Raw genomic sequence first — 15963 nt, 5'->3', positions numbered from 1 at the left:
CAACGCGTCACACATTGTGAGCTAAGTAGATCTGCTATTTTCACTATCTTATATATAAATATATATATTATATATATAATATATACATACACATTCATACCGTATATCATTAATCATTAATCCGAGGCAATTTTTTAAAACAATCATGATATTGTTTTGAAGTCATATCGCCCAGCCATAGGACCGTCGCAGGCGGCATACCCCAAAAAGAATGAAAGGTCACAGACGCTGTCATAAAATGTTGCATAATATGATTGGTTGGAAGCCCAAGTGGAGTGTGTTGCAGTTTGTTGCCATAGAAACAGTATTACATGAGAAATTACATCATCAATGATAGTAACCATCCACCATTTTCCCTGTATTGTTTACAGTTGCCACATATGGGCACTGCAGCTATATGTTTTTTTGCCTTTGCAGCACTAAAATGTTTACAAGGACCAGGGAGGCTGGCATTACCACACGTCAGTAGCCTATTGCATAGAAAAGAGATTTGTTTTTCACGTATGGGTCAAGTACAACTACAAAAAAGTTAGTAAACTAGATATCATTACAGTTCTGTTTGCAAGTTAGATTTAGATAGGCTAACGTGGAGCTCAAAGTAAACCTTACCAACCAACCACACACTGGCATTCCTTAGCATACCAAGTACATTTACCAGATAGCCTATTCATCACATCTAGTGAAGTCTAGATAACACATTGTTGTCATCTTACCATGTGCCTATGTTCCATAACATGTGGATGGAATATGAAAAATCTGAAAGACACGTTTTGTTTAATGACTATAGAGATCATGTGTACGGATTTGCGTGATGTTTGGACAAAATCTGTAGGAGTAATAATATATATATATATATTTTAAATCGACATCCTGGTGGCGCTATAACAGGCAGATCGAAAAAAATTGGGACAGGTTCTGCACTGGCATTCAGGGAGCGTGTGTGCACAGTTTCGCTGCGACCGGTCCATCAGTGCCGGAGATTAGCTGTTCACAAACAGAATAATCCATGTCTAGAGAGAACTAGAGTTATTTTTCATTCAAATCTAGACAGAGTAATATTTATATAGTGCCTGCCTTCATCCAAAGGAAACCAGGCAAGGCACCAACCTGCTCATCAGGAGCAGTTAGGTGTTCAGTGTCTTGCTCAAGGACACTTCAACATTAACACAGGGGGAGCTGGGGATCGAACCAGGAACCTTCCTGCTCTACCTTCTGAGCAACCTCCTGAGCCACTGCCGGCTATACATTACTTTGAATAAGAACAGTGCTGATATTAGTTACAAAAAGACAAGGACAGACATAAGCCTCTTGCACCATAGGTTAGAATTATAGCAAAAACATGACTCCACTAGTCCTGGGCTCGTACCATTCTGGAATGAGGATTCTTAATTAAATGTCACTCCTATGTTGTTATCTCTATGACTATCATAGCCTCTCTGGTACCAAACCATTTACCTAACCTCACATGGGTTTACACTGAACCTGGGCAGTAATATAGACCTGGTGCAGTAAGGTTCCACTGTGCTTTTATTCACAGCCGCCCTTTGAAAATCATACTCAGTAATTGCCAAACCATATTGAGTAGGTTATAACCTTTGACAAAGCAGGGTTTTAAACTGTAGATGGCTATCTCCTTCTCTTCTCTCTGTGGTCTATTGTTGTACTCCGTTTCCTCCACTTGAGTTTGTAAAAAAAGTCATCAGTTGCTTACTGATACTTGTCTGTGGACAAATCCGGTATTAAGGATAACAGAGTGTGTGTGTGTGTGTGTGTGTGTGTGTGTGTGTGTGTGTGTGTGTGTGTGTGTGTGTGTGTGTGTGTGTGTGTGTGTGTGTGTGTGTGTGTGTGTGCGTGTGCGTGTGCGTGTGTGTGTGTGTGTGAGAAAGAGACAGAGAGGAAGGGGGAAAGGGCGGCTAAAGATTAAAGAACCAGGCAGACAAATGCAATGCCGAAGACAGTCACTCGCTCGCTCGCTCTGTTTGGTCTGTCGGTTTTCATAATATAAAGCTTTTGGTTCAAGTTTGACAATGTGTTTTAATGATGTATGTCCACTCACACATTCAATATGGCATCGCCTTACACATGTAAGTTGTCCCTCTGTTCATTTTCTAATCTAGGCTATTTCTGTCTCCCTGACAACTTACAGAACAAGATCGGTTAGCAAACCATGGCATGACTGTCTATTCGGGCTATGAGATGATGAGATCGCCACTCAATCTCCATCAACTTCAGCAAATATGGCAGGCTTGGCAGCTAATAACCACAAACTGAATCATGCAGCAAAATAAATGTACCTATATAATAGCACTTTACAATCAGGTGAATAACAAAAAGAAATGTAAATAATAAAAATAAATGTAAATTTAAGTGTAAATGGCTGTTAATGGCTGCACTATGTAACTTTTTAACAACTATATAGCATATTATTTTATTTTTTATATTAATTATAAAGTTACATGTTTAAGCAATAACAATACCCTGCTAGGGGCTTGACTGTATTGCTATGTATATGGGAGACAATGAGTTTCATCCTGGTATTTGTCATGGCACCTTGGTGCCATGACAAATACCAGGATGACAAATACCAGAACTGCCAGTCGAAGCGAAGACTGGCCAATCACAGCACGTTCTCGCCGGGCATGCTTGCAGAGACTCTTGGGTAATGAAGTCAAAGACGTTGGCTGCCCTGTTATTTGTGTCCAAAGTGGCCACTGATACCCCAAATACATAGTGCTGCTTCAAATGGGGTTTCTCTCATGGACTGATTGGACTCTATGTCATTCTGCACTGCCACTCTGCATGCTCTGCAGTGTCAGACAGTAGTGGCTGAACGATACATGTTATAGTTACATTGCTTCTCTATAGAAAAGCTTCTGTACTACTTTGTTTACAATTTTTTTTTGTCAAAAAAGAGGGCTTTGAAGCACTATCAGCGGATGTCAGTTTACTGGTTTTCATTACCATATCGATGGCAAAACATACAGTATGAATGCTCAAACCCAAATGGTGCTTGGCGCGGTCCTGCGACGTGTTGAGCAACACTTCACACAGGCCTTTACACACCACTGACTGATGTGCCATTAATTCACATGGTCACATACACACGTTGATGTTCATCTAAGAGAGACAACACGATGGTCAATATCTAGTAAAATACATAGTGTTAGATGATTAATTATTATACAAGCACAGGCTAATAATCTTAGAATATAAACATGAAAATAACGTAGATGTATAACTGTCAACAGTTTCATTTTAACCATAATCATGTATACAACTCACACATGGTTATTGCAATATTAGCAATTTAAATAATTAAAAAGTGTTTGACATATCACAAAACAAAATCTAAATCTATCTTTGTCTGGTTGCTGTTAATATCCCACCCTGACTTCAGCCCAAAATGTAGGACGAAATTTGCAGTATGGCAAACACTAACCCTTTTGTCACAGAATATCCAGACCATATAGGGTTATGAAGAAGCTATAAAGAGGGCCCATACATGTCAGTCATGAAAAGCTAGTAGACAGACGATGACATGCGAGGGAGTGGGCAGTCTTTCACAGACCTGTCTGCCACATAACTGCCGAAACTCTGGGTGTGTCAACATCATTGTTTGCTCAACTAACAGAGCCGCCTGACAAACATGGCTCAGAACAGAACTACAAACACCTATCTGCCTTAGCTACCTCCCGCACGTCGTTATCCACCGGCTCAGCTGGTGCTTTAAAAGTATACCTCTAAAAGAGTGGCTGGCTTTGCTAAAATGGCTGGTAGGGCAGGCATACTTAACGCCAAAGTGGATAGCTGTTGCTTCATTCCCTATCGTGCTACCTATCGATCATAGCCTCTCAATTGGCACACACACACACACACACACACACACACACACACACACACACACACACACACCCCCATAGAATGTAGCTAATAATATATACAGGACTGATGGCATTCATTGTAAAAGAAAAATGTAATGAAATAAAGTCATGCCCATCAGCAGGAGAAAGATGCCCCAGGTGACCTCGTAAGAAAGACCTCAAGGTGTGAGTCTACTTCAACGAAGTAGGCGTCCGACATAGTTACAAGTAACAAAAGTACATACAAACATACACTCCTTACTTACCAACTTCTTTTAAGTACCTTGGGTACTTAAAACAAATTGGCCTAATATTGACTATTCCCACAAGACACCCAGTCCAAATCTAACATGGTATTTTATTTATTTACTTTAAGCTAAATCAAGAGGCCTAGAGGTCCGATATGTTGGCCCCAAATCCTGTCCACACAAAGTCTCCAATCTCAACCTCAGTGAAGACTGATAAGTACGCTTATTACAACTGTGTGACATGCAAATGCTGTGGCTAGTCTGGCTACATTTGTATTTGCATGGCACTAAACGTAATGCAAAGGCAGTCCTGTGTGGAGTGTGAGATGACAGATTGACAGACCAGATGACAGATTGAAGACATTTTACAATTTACACAACAACTTACAGTACAAAAAGTGCAGAGATGACTAGCAGCTGGTAGCACTTCCTGTAGACATGGGCAAAAGTGGATGACCACAAGTCCCATTGGGTCAAGACTAGTCTCTCAAGCCAGACAACTCTTCCCCAATCATTGAACGCTACAGTCTCTAACCGTGTCTCGCAAAAGTTGTGAGGGGATTTTTTTTCCCCCCCATTTCTGCCAAGCAGCAAGATGGATATTAATCAGATTAATCATAAACTGACAAAAGCATAATGTAAGCATTTTAAATGTTGCTTAATTCATAGGACAGGCAGACAACAATCACTGCCACAGCTACAGTTCAAGGCGTGCCATTTCAAGATTCCTAGGAAATACACCCATGTGGGTGATGATGATTAGCATTAAGGCCAATGAACCTTGGCTTTGCCAGGGAGTCAGTAAACACTGATTCAGGCCATAGGAGTAGGGATTCAGGGGCACATCTGCCAACTTTGCCTCCAGCAATGTTAGTGTGTGTATACTGTATAGTAGTATGTCATTGGAAGGCTTAGAATGCTGCTTACACCCCTTCTTCAAAGGTTCCCTTTTGGGTCATTATTTCGTGGCGTGTGTGGGGGGGATTTGTTTTTAATCTTTGTGTGGCAGTGATGTCGGCTAGGCTATGCGGAACCCCGGAATGAGAATAGTTACCTTGGCAGCAACTACCCAGGATTCAAATAAACACAGCTAGTACCGGGTTGATCTCCTTGGCTTAGCTTATAAGACTTATAAAGAGAAACCATAATGGGCGTAGGCAGGCTTTTACGTATGAGACATCCTTGAGTTGAACTTCTGGCAAAAAAACAAACAGTCATTAGCCTAGATAGGAGACGGATTGATAGCATGCACTTTGACAGAAAAAGTGTGACCGATGCTTTCTTCTTAACTCACAGTTCACAGCTCAAAGATAAAATCTCATGGGAAAAGGATGTTTTGGGGTTTCCTCCCCTATCCACGATCCAACAATGTAATAATAAAATCCTAAAAGACTTTTCCTCAAAACACCGAACTGAACAAAGACGCACTGATAAGTAATGGTTTGAATATCTAAAAGGAAGTAGTTGTCATATAGCTAGCTTTCAATTGGAGTTCAGGAAGGACAGTAAGAGAACACAGGGAAAAGACTGCAAACCAATATTGAGAGAATGACAGAAAAAGGAAGCTGATCATACATTTCACTACAATCCAATGCAAGCTAGAAGAAAATGAAATTTAAGATAGTCAACAGAGTTTATAATTGGACATAAAGAGTATTAAGAAGATAGAGCAGTGGAGAGATTTGGTCATGTAATAAGTAATTTCTGTCACATGTTATGGAACTGCCCTAAATGAAAAGGAACCAGGCCATAATGAGATAATCTTGAGGCACTACAGTTTAGTTATCCTTCTTTAGTTAGCCTAGAGGTTATCCTTCTGTATATGTTATTTGTATAGCTCATAGTCATAAGATAAAAAAAATGCATAACTCGATTCAATGTTACAGAAAAAATGTATCTCCTTTAAATGAATTAATTATTTTATTTACTTCAGTAAGTGAATAAAGTCCTGGTATACATTTATGTTACATGAACATAAAAAGAAAACCATGACATGTGATTTGTACTGTTTGTTCCAATACACGTTCAACAGGTTTCTATCCATATGACTGAATTAACGAGACGGACCATCAGTCAACATCAGTCCCACATGGGAGAGGTGGAAGTCAGTGTTTCCAGGGACTGTTTCCACACTGCTACAATGTGTAACTAGTCTCTGTTTCCACACTGCTATTATGTATAAGAGGATGTGTTCATGTCCTGGGAACAGGTACCAACATTTAGAAGTGGCGTATACACACGCACACGAAATAAAACTCAACTACTAGTCCAGTTACCAGCCAAGGAGGACAGAAGGAATATCCCCATCAACATCTCCAGTATGAAATGACTGCATGACAATGAGAACTCATGCCAACATAACATCTCTTGCCAGCCTGCGTTCATCTCCATATAGCATCAGGGGATGTGATTTTAGAGCCACTCCATGGAGGCTTTTTGGACATAAAAGTAGCTACATTTATGACTATTTTTAATAATCACAACCTTGACAATTTTGTCTAAACTGGCAAGGCCTATTTGGTTACACTGTTTCATAAACGGGTTTAACAGTGATCAACTGGCATCCTGTGATATGTAAAATCACTAAACAGCCATCTGTGCATGTCACCCTCATTGTTGGTGCATGATGATCTACATTGGTTGACTTGGCACCATTACACACACACACACACACACACACACACACACACACACACACACACACACACACACACACACACACACACACACACTTCCAGGTCGAGGTCGGGTGTCAGAGCATATGCAACGCTGCTACCAGGTTTAATCTACAAAATATCCCTCTCAGAAAGGTAGTATCCCTGCCTATTTTAAACAAGCTACCATAATTCCAGTACCAAAAAAAGAGTAAAGTAACTGGTCTAAATGACGTCCTGTAGCTCTCACCCCTATAGTGAGCAAATGTTTTGAGAAATATGTCAAAGAGCTGATCAACAGCAGGCTGCCACCCACCCTAGACCCCCATCAATGTGCTTACCGGCAAAAAATATCCATAGACGCCATAGCCACAACACTTCACACTGTCGTCTCCTTCCTGGAGGAGAGGAAAACCTACGTGAGAATGCCGTTCATAGATTACAGCTCAGCGTTCAACACCATAGTCCCCTCTTGACTTGACACCAAGCTCTGAAACCTAGGTGTCAACACCAGCCTGGGCAGATGGATTTTTTTACTTTCTGTCAGAGCGATGCCAGGAGATGAGGATGCCATTGCTCTCCATCATCTCTGACCCCATGACCCCCCCCCCCCCCCACGGCTGTGTTCGGAGCCCTTTTCTCTACTCCCAACGGGCATGTACAGCTTCAACTTAGTGGTCAAGTTCGCCGATAGGCCGTTTGCTAATCACTGACGAGTGACGACGGCTATGAAACAGTCTAGAGGAAAGAGATGGAGAACCTGTCACAATGGTACCAGGAGAACAACCTGGCCCTCAACGTCTACAAGACCAAAGAGCTGGTGGTGGACTACAGGAAGTCTGTAGAGAGAACCCCCCCCCCCCCATCTACATCAATGGCACCGCAGTGGAGAGGGTCAGCGAGTTCGAATTTACACTAACAATAAGTGCTGAAGAAGGCACGACGACAGCTCTATTTTCTCAGGCGACTGAAAAAGTTTGGTATGGGCCCCAAGGTCCTACGAGCTCTTTACAGAGGCACCACCGAGAGCACCCTGACTGGTTGCATCACTAACTGGTATGGGAACTGTACTGACCTCAACCGCAAAGCAATGCAGGGGGTCATGCGAACAGTCGAGTATGCGAGCTCCCTTCCATACAGGACATATATGATGATGGACACTGTCAGAAAAGCTTGGAAAGCCACCCCAACCACAGACCTTTTCAGATGCTACCAGGTGCTACTGCCAGTAGATCATTGCTCAACAGCTAACCCCCTCGTCTGTCTGAAGTGAAGTCAGAGGTAGTCCAAGGGGTGAACAATGTTGTTGTGCAATGTCAAAAGCCACTGGCACAAGTCACTTTAGAGAGCTTTACAGGCACAGACATAATTATACGTAAATAGATGTTTGTATGAGTAAGTACGTGCTGCAGACAGCACCTTCAAGCACCTCAAGTGCTAGGACCTAGTACTAACAAATTGTTTCTTTTCTCCCCTTTCTTAATACTGCTAGAAATAGCACTGTTTTTGTTTGTTAGAACCAACAGACAAACTGTTCTTCTCCCCAGTACTGCGTGTGTGTGCGTGTGTGCGTGTGCGAGAGAGAACTTTCTTTTCTTGCCATTTTTTTCTTTTTATTGCTGCTACAATGCATGAGGGACCAGAACAAAATAATTGTACTCTTTTGTACACAAGAATAAGATGTATCAATAAAGGCTCCATCACACACACACACACACACACACACACACACACACACACACACACACACACACACACACACAAAAGCTGTACTGAGGGAAGCCCACAGACGGATGCTGCAGCTCCCCCAGCTCCGGCTGGCTGTACACATTTAATTACTTGTGACTTCCATTAGCTACAGAACAGGGCAGGCAGCAGTCTGCTCCTCCTACTCAGCTCTTCCTAAAGCCTGCCTGTCAGCTGAGAACTAGCTAACCACACCAATGAGAAGAGCCAGTCTGATACAAAAATAAATAAATAGGGCTGTCACGATTATGAAGTTTTACTTGACGATTAATTGTCATACAAATAATTGCGATTAACAATTTAATTGTGTGGCTTTTAGGCCTTGTAAACAAAAGTTGCACAGGGCAGATATGACAGAAAAAAACTTTAAAACAAAGAAATGACTGACAAAGGTCAATACCAATAATCAAGATAAATGATGCATTATGGGCAAAATACGGCATATTTAATATTTTATGCTAAAGATTTGTAACAAAATAGTGGAAATACACGATCTACTGTACATGCTTGCGTTGCATCGTTGTGAGCTTGTAGATCGTCTATTTCCACCATTTCTGAAGATGTTTCAAAATGTATGAACCTTTCTCAACAAACATTTGACTTGACTCACCATATTCATAACAGCAGCTGATATGTCTTGTTTGTGGCTACTAGTTTGCTACACAAGCCTAACAGTTTTTTGAAAAATCTATGTTGCTAGATCAGTGGTTCTCAAACTTTTACGTGTCAAAGACCCCCAAAATGATATATATTTGGCCGTCGACCCCCATCTCAAAATATTTTGTTCCAGGGACCCCCAAGAAGCAAATATTTGAGTTAAAAATGTTCCCTTTAAAAAAAGAAATATATACATATATATATATATATTCAAAGACTTGCACAAATTCTCAAGATTTTTCAAAAATAGTAGATCTACAAGCTCCAATATCATGACATCAAACTGGCTGATAAAATGTAAGCTAATTTGGGATCCAACAACTATTGTGAATGGTGGGTGAAGTAGTTCAGCGCGTCATCCTGATTCACTGTAAAACATCGCAGGAGGCTTTAATGGGTATGGAGGTTGGTCTATGAAGGATCTGAGAGCTACATAATAGATCCCAAATGACAGCTCTCCAAACCACACTGTTATTCATACAGTGGCTATACTGCACTAAGGTCTTTTTTATAGAAGATTAAATGTTAGAACAGACTGCAATTTAGAGTTAAACACTGCAAATAAAACTTGCATGGAAAGAAAATGCCTTATATGTCTAATAAATCAATCTCTTTCAATGAGTCAATTTCCTGCCCTCTCATATTTGTATTAAGTGCATTTTTGTAAAAGTATGACAACAATGTTGTCTTTCCCACCAATCATTATTTATTCTATTTCAAACAATAATATGTTGGCAACTCTTGGAGTAGTATGGCTGGTCCCAATCACATTATACTGCCAAGCACTGGACCCTTCAACTCTACAAGCAGTTCCGTTCTCGCCAGTCTTCATTTGTACCTACCAATAGGTTGGTACCCATTATCTCTTCAACACTGATCATAAAATTCACCAGCAACTTATGTGTCGAGATCAGAAATGATTATTTTCAAAAACATCTTGCAGCATCATATTAAGTGTGTCACGATTCTGAATCTAAAAGTAAAGGTTTCCAGTTCCACTCCACCACTCCCTGAAACACGCGTGATAGTTTTATACAACTAGATTCTGACAAGTCCTGGAAAAGACGCGCTGTGATTGGCCAGTAGTAGTAGTCACTTTGAGTGGCAGTTGGGGCAACCGCTCGCCCCAAAACATGATTTACGATTCTGTGCCTATCGGTACATAAGTCGGACGCCGCTGACTCAAGTGAACTTCGCAATGTTTGGCACGGCAACTCACTAGCTTCAGCTCGCTCGGTGGTGCCTCAAGGTCGCTTGAGACGGGGCGCCCCGTGCCCAAGGAAAATATTGGCCCAGATTCTTACGATCTTATTTAAAGCCAAACTTCATATCGCTCGGGTGGCGCAGGGGTCCACCACTACTGAGTTTAGGGATTTGAATCCACCTCATCGTGGATCCGGATGGACTGAGCTAGTAAGTAAGTAAGTACCTTGCCGAGCCATGTGGCCCATAAGGGCAGGAGCCTACAGTACACCCCCTAGACATGACGCTAGTGTGTCGCAGGAACGTACCCCCAATCCAACCCTGGATGCTGAGTGCCAAGCAGGGAGGCATTGGGTCCCATTTTATAGTCTTTGGTATGATCCGGCCGGGGATTGAACCCCAACCTCCCAATCTCAGGGCGGACACTTGAACCACAAGGCCACTGAGCTCTTAACTATGTAGATTCACCCCATGTTCATTACGTCACCTGCACGAGAGACTTTTTTTGCTTGCACGGAGGCCTGTGTGCCACATCTGTCACTGTTCTAGTGCTGCACCTTATGTTCTGCACCTGCGGCTATTTTTATCCTCACTTTATTGCTGCACCTCATGTCTAACCTCATGTACATACTGTACCTGTTACTATTTATGCCAACATATATATATATATATATATATATAGTATGTATATAGCTTAGCTTAGATTTAACAGTTATGGTCACGGTATCAGTTGTGGTAAGACTACAATGCAAAGTTGGTATCAGGAAAGAAAGTTTGCTATCCCTGGCTGGCTATGAGTCAGGCCTAGCAGGCAATACGGGGAGAAGTCGAGTGGCTACTGTTTTTTTTAGCACATCCAAATGAAAACATTCCAATAAATCTACATTCATTGCAGCCTCAAACAGCTATGGAAAGTTGCTGATAATTGTATATCTACCGCTATTTTTGTCTGAATACATGACAATATACTTAATTCTTGGAGGAAATCTTGTTGGCACAGCATGTGGGGAAATGTTACAATTATTCAAGAAGTACACGCAAACTAAACAGAGCTGTTGACTCTGTACAAGACACCAGTTAGTCAGTGTAACACAGGAGGTACACCAGCTCTGTTACCATTCATTAAGCCTGAGAATGAGTCTGAAGGGCATAACCAAGTCTCTAGAAACCCATAATTCCCCAGCTAAAGCAACCTCTGGTCTAGACTCTGACATGATGCCCTCTCCCTCCTGCATCAGACTCTTTACCCACATGAACCCTAGCATCCCTATTCTGTGGTGAATCTTCAGCAAACATTGCAGATTAGTAGGTTGGCTATTTCTGGCAAAGAGTGGTGTAGAGAGAAAAAGGACCCCTGAGGGACTCCGGTCAATTATGAAGTATAGTGGTTAAAACGAAGCTTCCAACAAGTAAATGAGTAGGGATGCCATAATCACAATTGTGCATTTTTATGGTCAATACAAATCACCCATGTTTTCAGTGGTGTGACTGGCAGATCACAGATTCAATCACCCATCAAAAAGATGCATTTTACAAGCCTGTACTACTGTAAAACTTCAAGTAATAGCCAGAGCGCTTCCAGTAGGCGCTATGGGTGGCATTTCACGTGTTGTCAATACTGCGTCACTACGCAGGTGGTCTGAATTGTATCAACAAGCAAACACAGTTGTACACAATTGCAGAAGCAGGGACTGTCAAGTGTCTATCACTAGCGAAGCTCCCTGTATTTGACTGGCATTCATTTTTTATGATGGGTGAAAAACAGTTTCAGTTTTGTCAATTTTGTCCATTTTTGCCAAAATTCTGTACTGCGAGTGTTGACTGTTGCGTGACACTTGTGTAATGTGTAGAGTTCAGTGTACATAGGATTGAGACAGAGTCAGACTGACATGGGGCTGGACAGACTCCAGACATCAGTAGCCTACAGCCTAAAGGTATCAAATAGGCTAGATTGGCATATTGCTTCTTTTTTTCCTTTTAACATTTGTGCTAGTATATGGTAGCAAGGTAAACATGTCCACATTTTGCAACTGTATAACATTTATTATTATGGCAAAGTGATGTGTGATATTTATTCTAGGCTATAGTAATGACATTGTATGGAGAAAAAAAACAGGAACATTTTAAAACTGCAGTTTCTAAGGACAGAGCCTGGAGCTCTACCAGCTTTGCAAAGTAAAACCCTTTGCCCGATTATCCACCTGATCCAGATTAAGTTCTATGGTTTTAAGTCATAATTAACTGGCTTACAAACAAATCAAATTACCACCAGTCAGCAAGTCAGACCATAAACAGTATAATGCCCTAAACAACAGTCTTCACTTACAACAAATCATCAATACTACCAGTTAAATCACAGAACTTATAAACAAAATCCACTGGAATGCCAAGTCAAATTGAAACTTTGCATTTTGCTTGCTTCACTAGTGTTCATTATGGAAGCAGCCTTGCTGAAATGAGGTTCCAAACATCAATGAACTGTGGTAAAAAGTTTCTAAAACCCCACAAAAATACCAAGAAAACTTCAAGGCAACACACAGCAACAAGTTCCTCATTGAGAAAGAACAAGGAGTGAATTGGATGTCCTCTCTCTTATTCTATGAGCAGCTGCCCTACAAACATGTCACTGTCAATTGGCTTTTATGTCAGCCCTGGGGGCACACGGGGTGCATGAGGACATCCCAAACTCTAGATGCCTTTATTGAAGTTTCAAATGAGTCTGACAACATTAAAATCATGCCTCATATTCAACTAGTACGTTACAAAGAAGCAATCATTTGAAACGGTTTCGCATGGCACATGACTCACGTATTTTAAATAAATAAAGCCAACGCTTTCTTTTTAAAGCCAATAGTTTTGCATGTCATAACATTAATCGAAACGGCGAGGTTACCAGGTATTCTAGCAATACTGAACACTGCAGTCAGTGGTGGAAAGGAACTATGTACATTCACTTTCGTACAGACCGCGTGGCCTAATGGATAAGGCGTCTGACTTCGAATCAGAAGATTGAGGGTTCGAGTCCCTTCGTGGTCGTTCTTTTCTTTGTCCGTCATTAAATGTTTCGATGAACTGAGTACAAAGTACCCCAATGGAAACCCAGCCATAGGCTTTCTTGGGTTTAAAATCCTCTTAGCAGACCTTGTATTTTCCTGTACTTTTTCGCAAACTGATAATAAAGTAATCAATCAAGTACTGTACTTATATACAATTTTGAGGTATTGGTACTTTAATGGAGTATTTCCAATTGTCAGTACCTTTACGTCTACTCCACTTCATCTCAGAGGCAAATGTTGTACTTTTTACTCCTCTACAATTATTTAAAAACTTTAGTTACTACATAGTAATAGTACGTAGTTACTTTGTGAAACATAAATTAACCACTTCAGCCATTGGCTATTTGAAAATAGACGATCTACAAACTCACAACGTGTCGCTTGTTATAAAAAGCTCAAAGTTTTTTTGTATACATTTTGAAACATGTGAAATGGGATAGTATGCATAGTGAGTACTTTACTTGTAGTACTTAAGTATATTTTGACGCCAATACTTTTGTACTTTTACTCAAGTTCTTTTTTTAATACAGGACTTTTACTTGTAACGGAGTATTTCTACAAGATGGTATTGATACTTTTACTTAACTAAAACATGCGAGTACTTCTTCCACCACTGCCTGCAATACTGAAAATGATCGGCTACCAAATACTTTCATGGTCGTGTGTGTGTGTGTGTGTGTGTGTGTGTGTGTGTGTGTGTGTGTGTGTGTGTGTGTGTGTGTGTGTGTGTGTGTGTGTGTGTGTGTGAGGGGGAGATGGATGGAGACAGAGACAGGGGCGGGGGGACAGACAGAGAGAATAATATGTGGACTGGATGCACACATTACATTACATACATACCCAGTAAAAGTAGTTTCAGCTCCCTCCTAGCATCTCTCTTGTCTCGCCGTAGTTGCTTTTCGATCTCGGAGTTGATCCGTTTGGACTCTTTCGCCTCCTCGCTCAGGCAACAAGCCATCATGGATTCTAGAGTCATCACCGCAGCAATAATCCAGCAGCAGTCCGTCTTACATATAGGGAGCCCACTGGAGCTACACCATTACGTAAAAGCAACAAATGTAATAAATAGAACGTTTCTTTGCAAGATGATGGCAAAAAAAATATCAAGTGTTTTCCCACAAAGTTTCCCAGCTAAATGCTGACTTCCAAGGCTTGGATGTTTGGTGCGAATTCTGCGAAATGTGGCCTTCCTCCTTGTTGATGCCTGGCCTGGGGGCCGCCGCTGTCACACACTGACAGCTTCAGTTGTATGTAAATCTTCAAGCTAACGTTCCGCTGGATGACAGACTGTCAGCTGTAGGAGATCAATGCCCACATCATCCTCCCAAATAAAACACCACGACCAATTCTGAAACCCAAGTTATATAGTGTCAGGAGGAGTAGCTTAATTCGCCGTTTGAAACCCAATTCCCCAACTAGCTGGTTAGCCTGTCGGCCCACAACTCACGTATAAAACGCATCAAAAGATACGGCTGTATGGTACGTTTCAACACGACAAAACTACGATCTCCGGTCCCGGACACAGTGGGACATACTTGGCTGCCACTGCTGCCACATTGGTCCAAAAATCCCCCAAATAACACGCCCGAAAAACCAACACCACACACACACGCACACACACACACACACACACACACACACACACTCACACACCCAAAGACTGGCCGTTCCTCCAACCGCCCATCAGCTGCCTAAACGAGCTGACAAGCTCATGGCGTGTCCGAGCAGCAGCAGCCGGGAAAACGTGTGAGAGTCCCGGCGTTTAAACTTAAAGCCACGCTCCGTATAACGTTACTTAAGCAAGCAGAGGATCGAGGCACCCTGCAGTGAGCAGGCTAGCGCGTTAGCTTTAGCTAGCCATCACTGATGTTGATGCAGCCAGCTGGCTAGTTATAGCTACACACTGTCCAGTTTGGCATAAGAAGACCCCCATTGGAAAAAAAAATGTTTTGCCTAAAGTCTATAACCTCGAGCTTATTTGTTTTATTTTTTCTTTCTTTATTTTATTTTTTCCAGTATTGTAACGGCATAAGACCCCCATCACATTGGCGCTGACTGCTGATCTCCAATAAAACACGTCGTCATCCGGGTCAAATCATTAAAAACTCCACAGATCTCGACTCTCACTGCCAGACAGTCCAATGGGTTGTTGTTATAGTCCGTGAATGTAATCTTCTTTTTTGTCCATTTTAAATCGCCAATGTTATTTTTTATGTGGTGTGTGGGTGTGTGAGTTCAGTTGGAGGCTCGCAGCGCGTCACCCACTCATTATATCAGCCCCCGGTCCGGTGTGTGTGTGTCTGATGAACACACTAACCTGATCACCGTTGCCAGATCTTGTGAGAGAAACAAGCAGCCAGGTCTAGGAAAACAAGCCCCAAAAGAGGCGTCTATGACTATGACTACATGAGAAGATTGATTGATTGAATACTTTATTAACAGTTTGTAAAGACAAGCACAGGGAAGTACAGTTCAATTCAAGGTCTGTTAAGAGGATTTGAAACCCAAGAAAGCACTATGGCTTGTTTCCATTGGGGTC

The 15963-nt window shown here is 41.6% G+C and overlaps 1 protein-coding gene across 2 annotated transcripts in view; it reads right to left on the bottom strand.

Moving 5' to 3' along the window:
* The window catches only part of LOC311052028 (guanine nucleotide-binding protein subunit alpha-11), a 37146-nt gene extending 21431 nt beyond the window's left edge, over positions 1–15715 (bottom strand). For both annotated transcript variants that reach the window (XM_084066803.1, XM_084066802.1), the window contains exon 1: positions 14265–15715. In XM_084066803.1, the coding sequence (XP_083922929.1) occupies positions 14265–14400 (136 nt within the window). In that variant the 5' untranslated portion in view covers positions 14401–15715. The remainder of the gene's footprint in view (positions 1–14264) is intronic.
* Between the last annotated feature and the right edge of the window lie 248 nt (positions 15716–15963).

This window comes from Gymnoscopelus microlampas, assembly GCF_963454915.1.
Source record: "Gymnoscopelus microlampas genome assembly, chromosome: 9".
Classification (NCBI taxonomy): Eukaryota; Metazoa; Chordata; class Actinopteri; order Myctophiformes; family Myctophidae; genus Gymnoscopelus; species Gymnoscopelus microlampas.
Note: the sequence above shows the minus strand (reverse complement) of the source record. Positions and strands in the feature narration are given on the sequence as shown.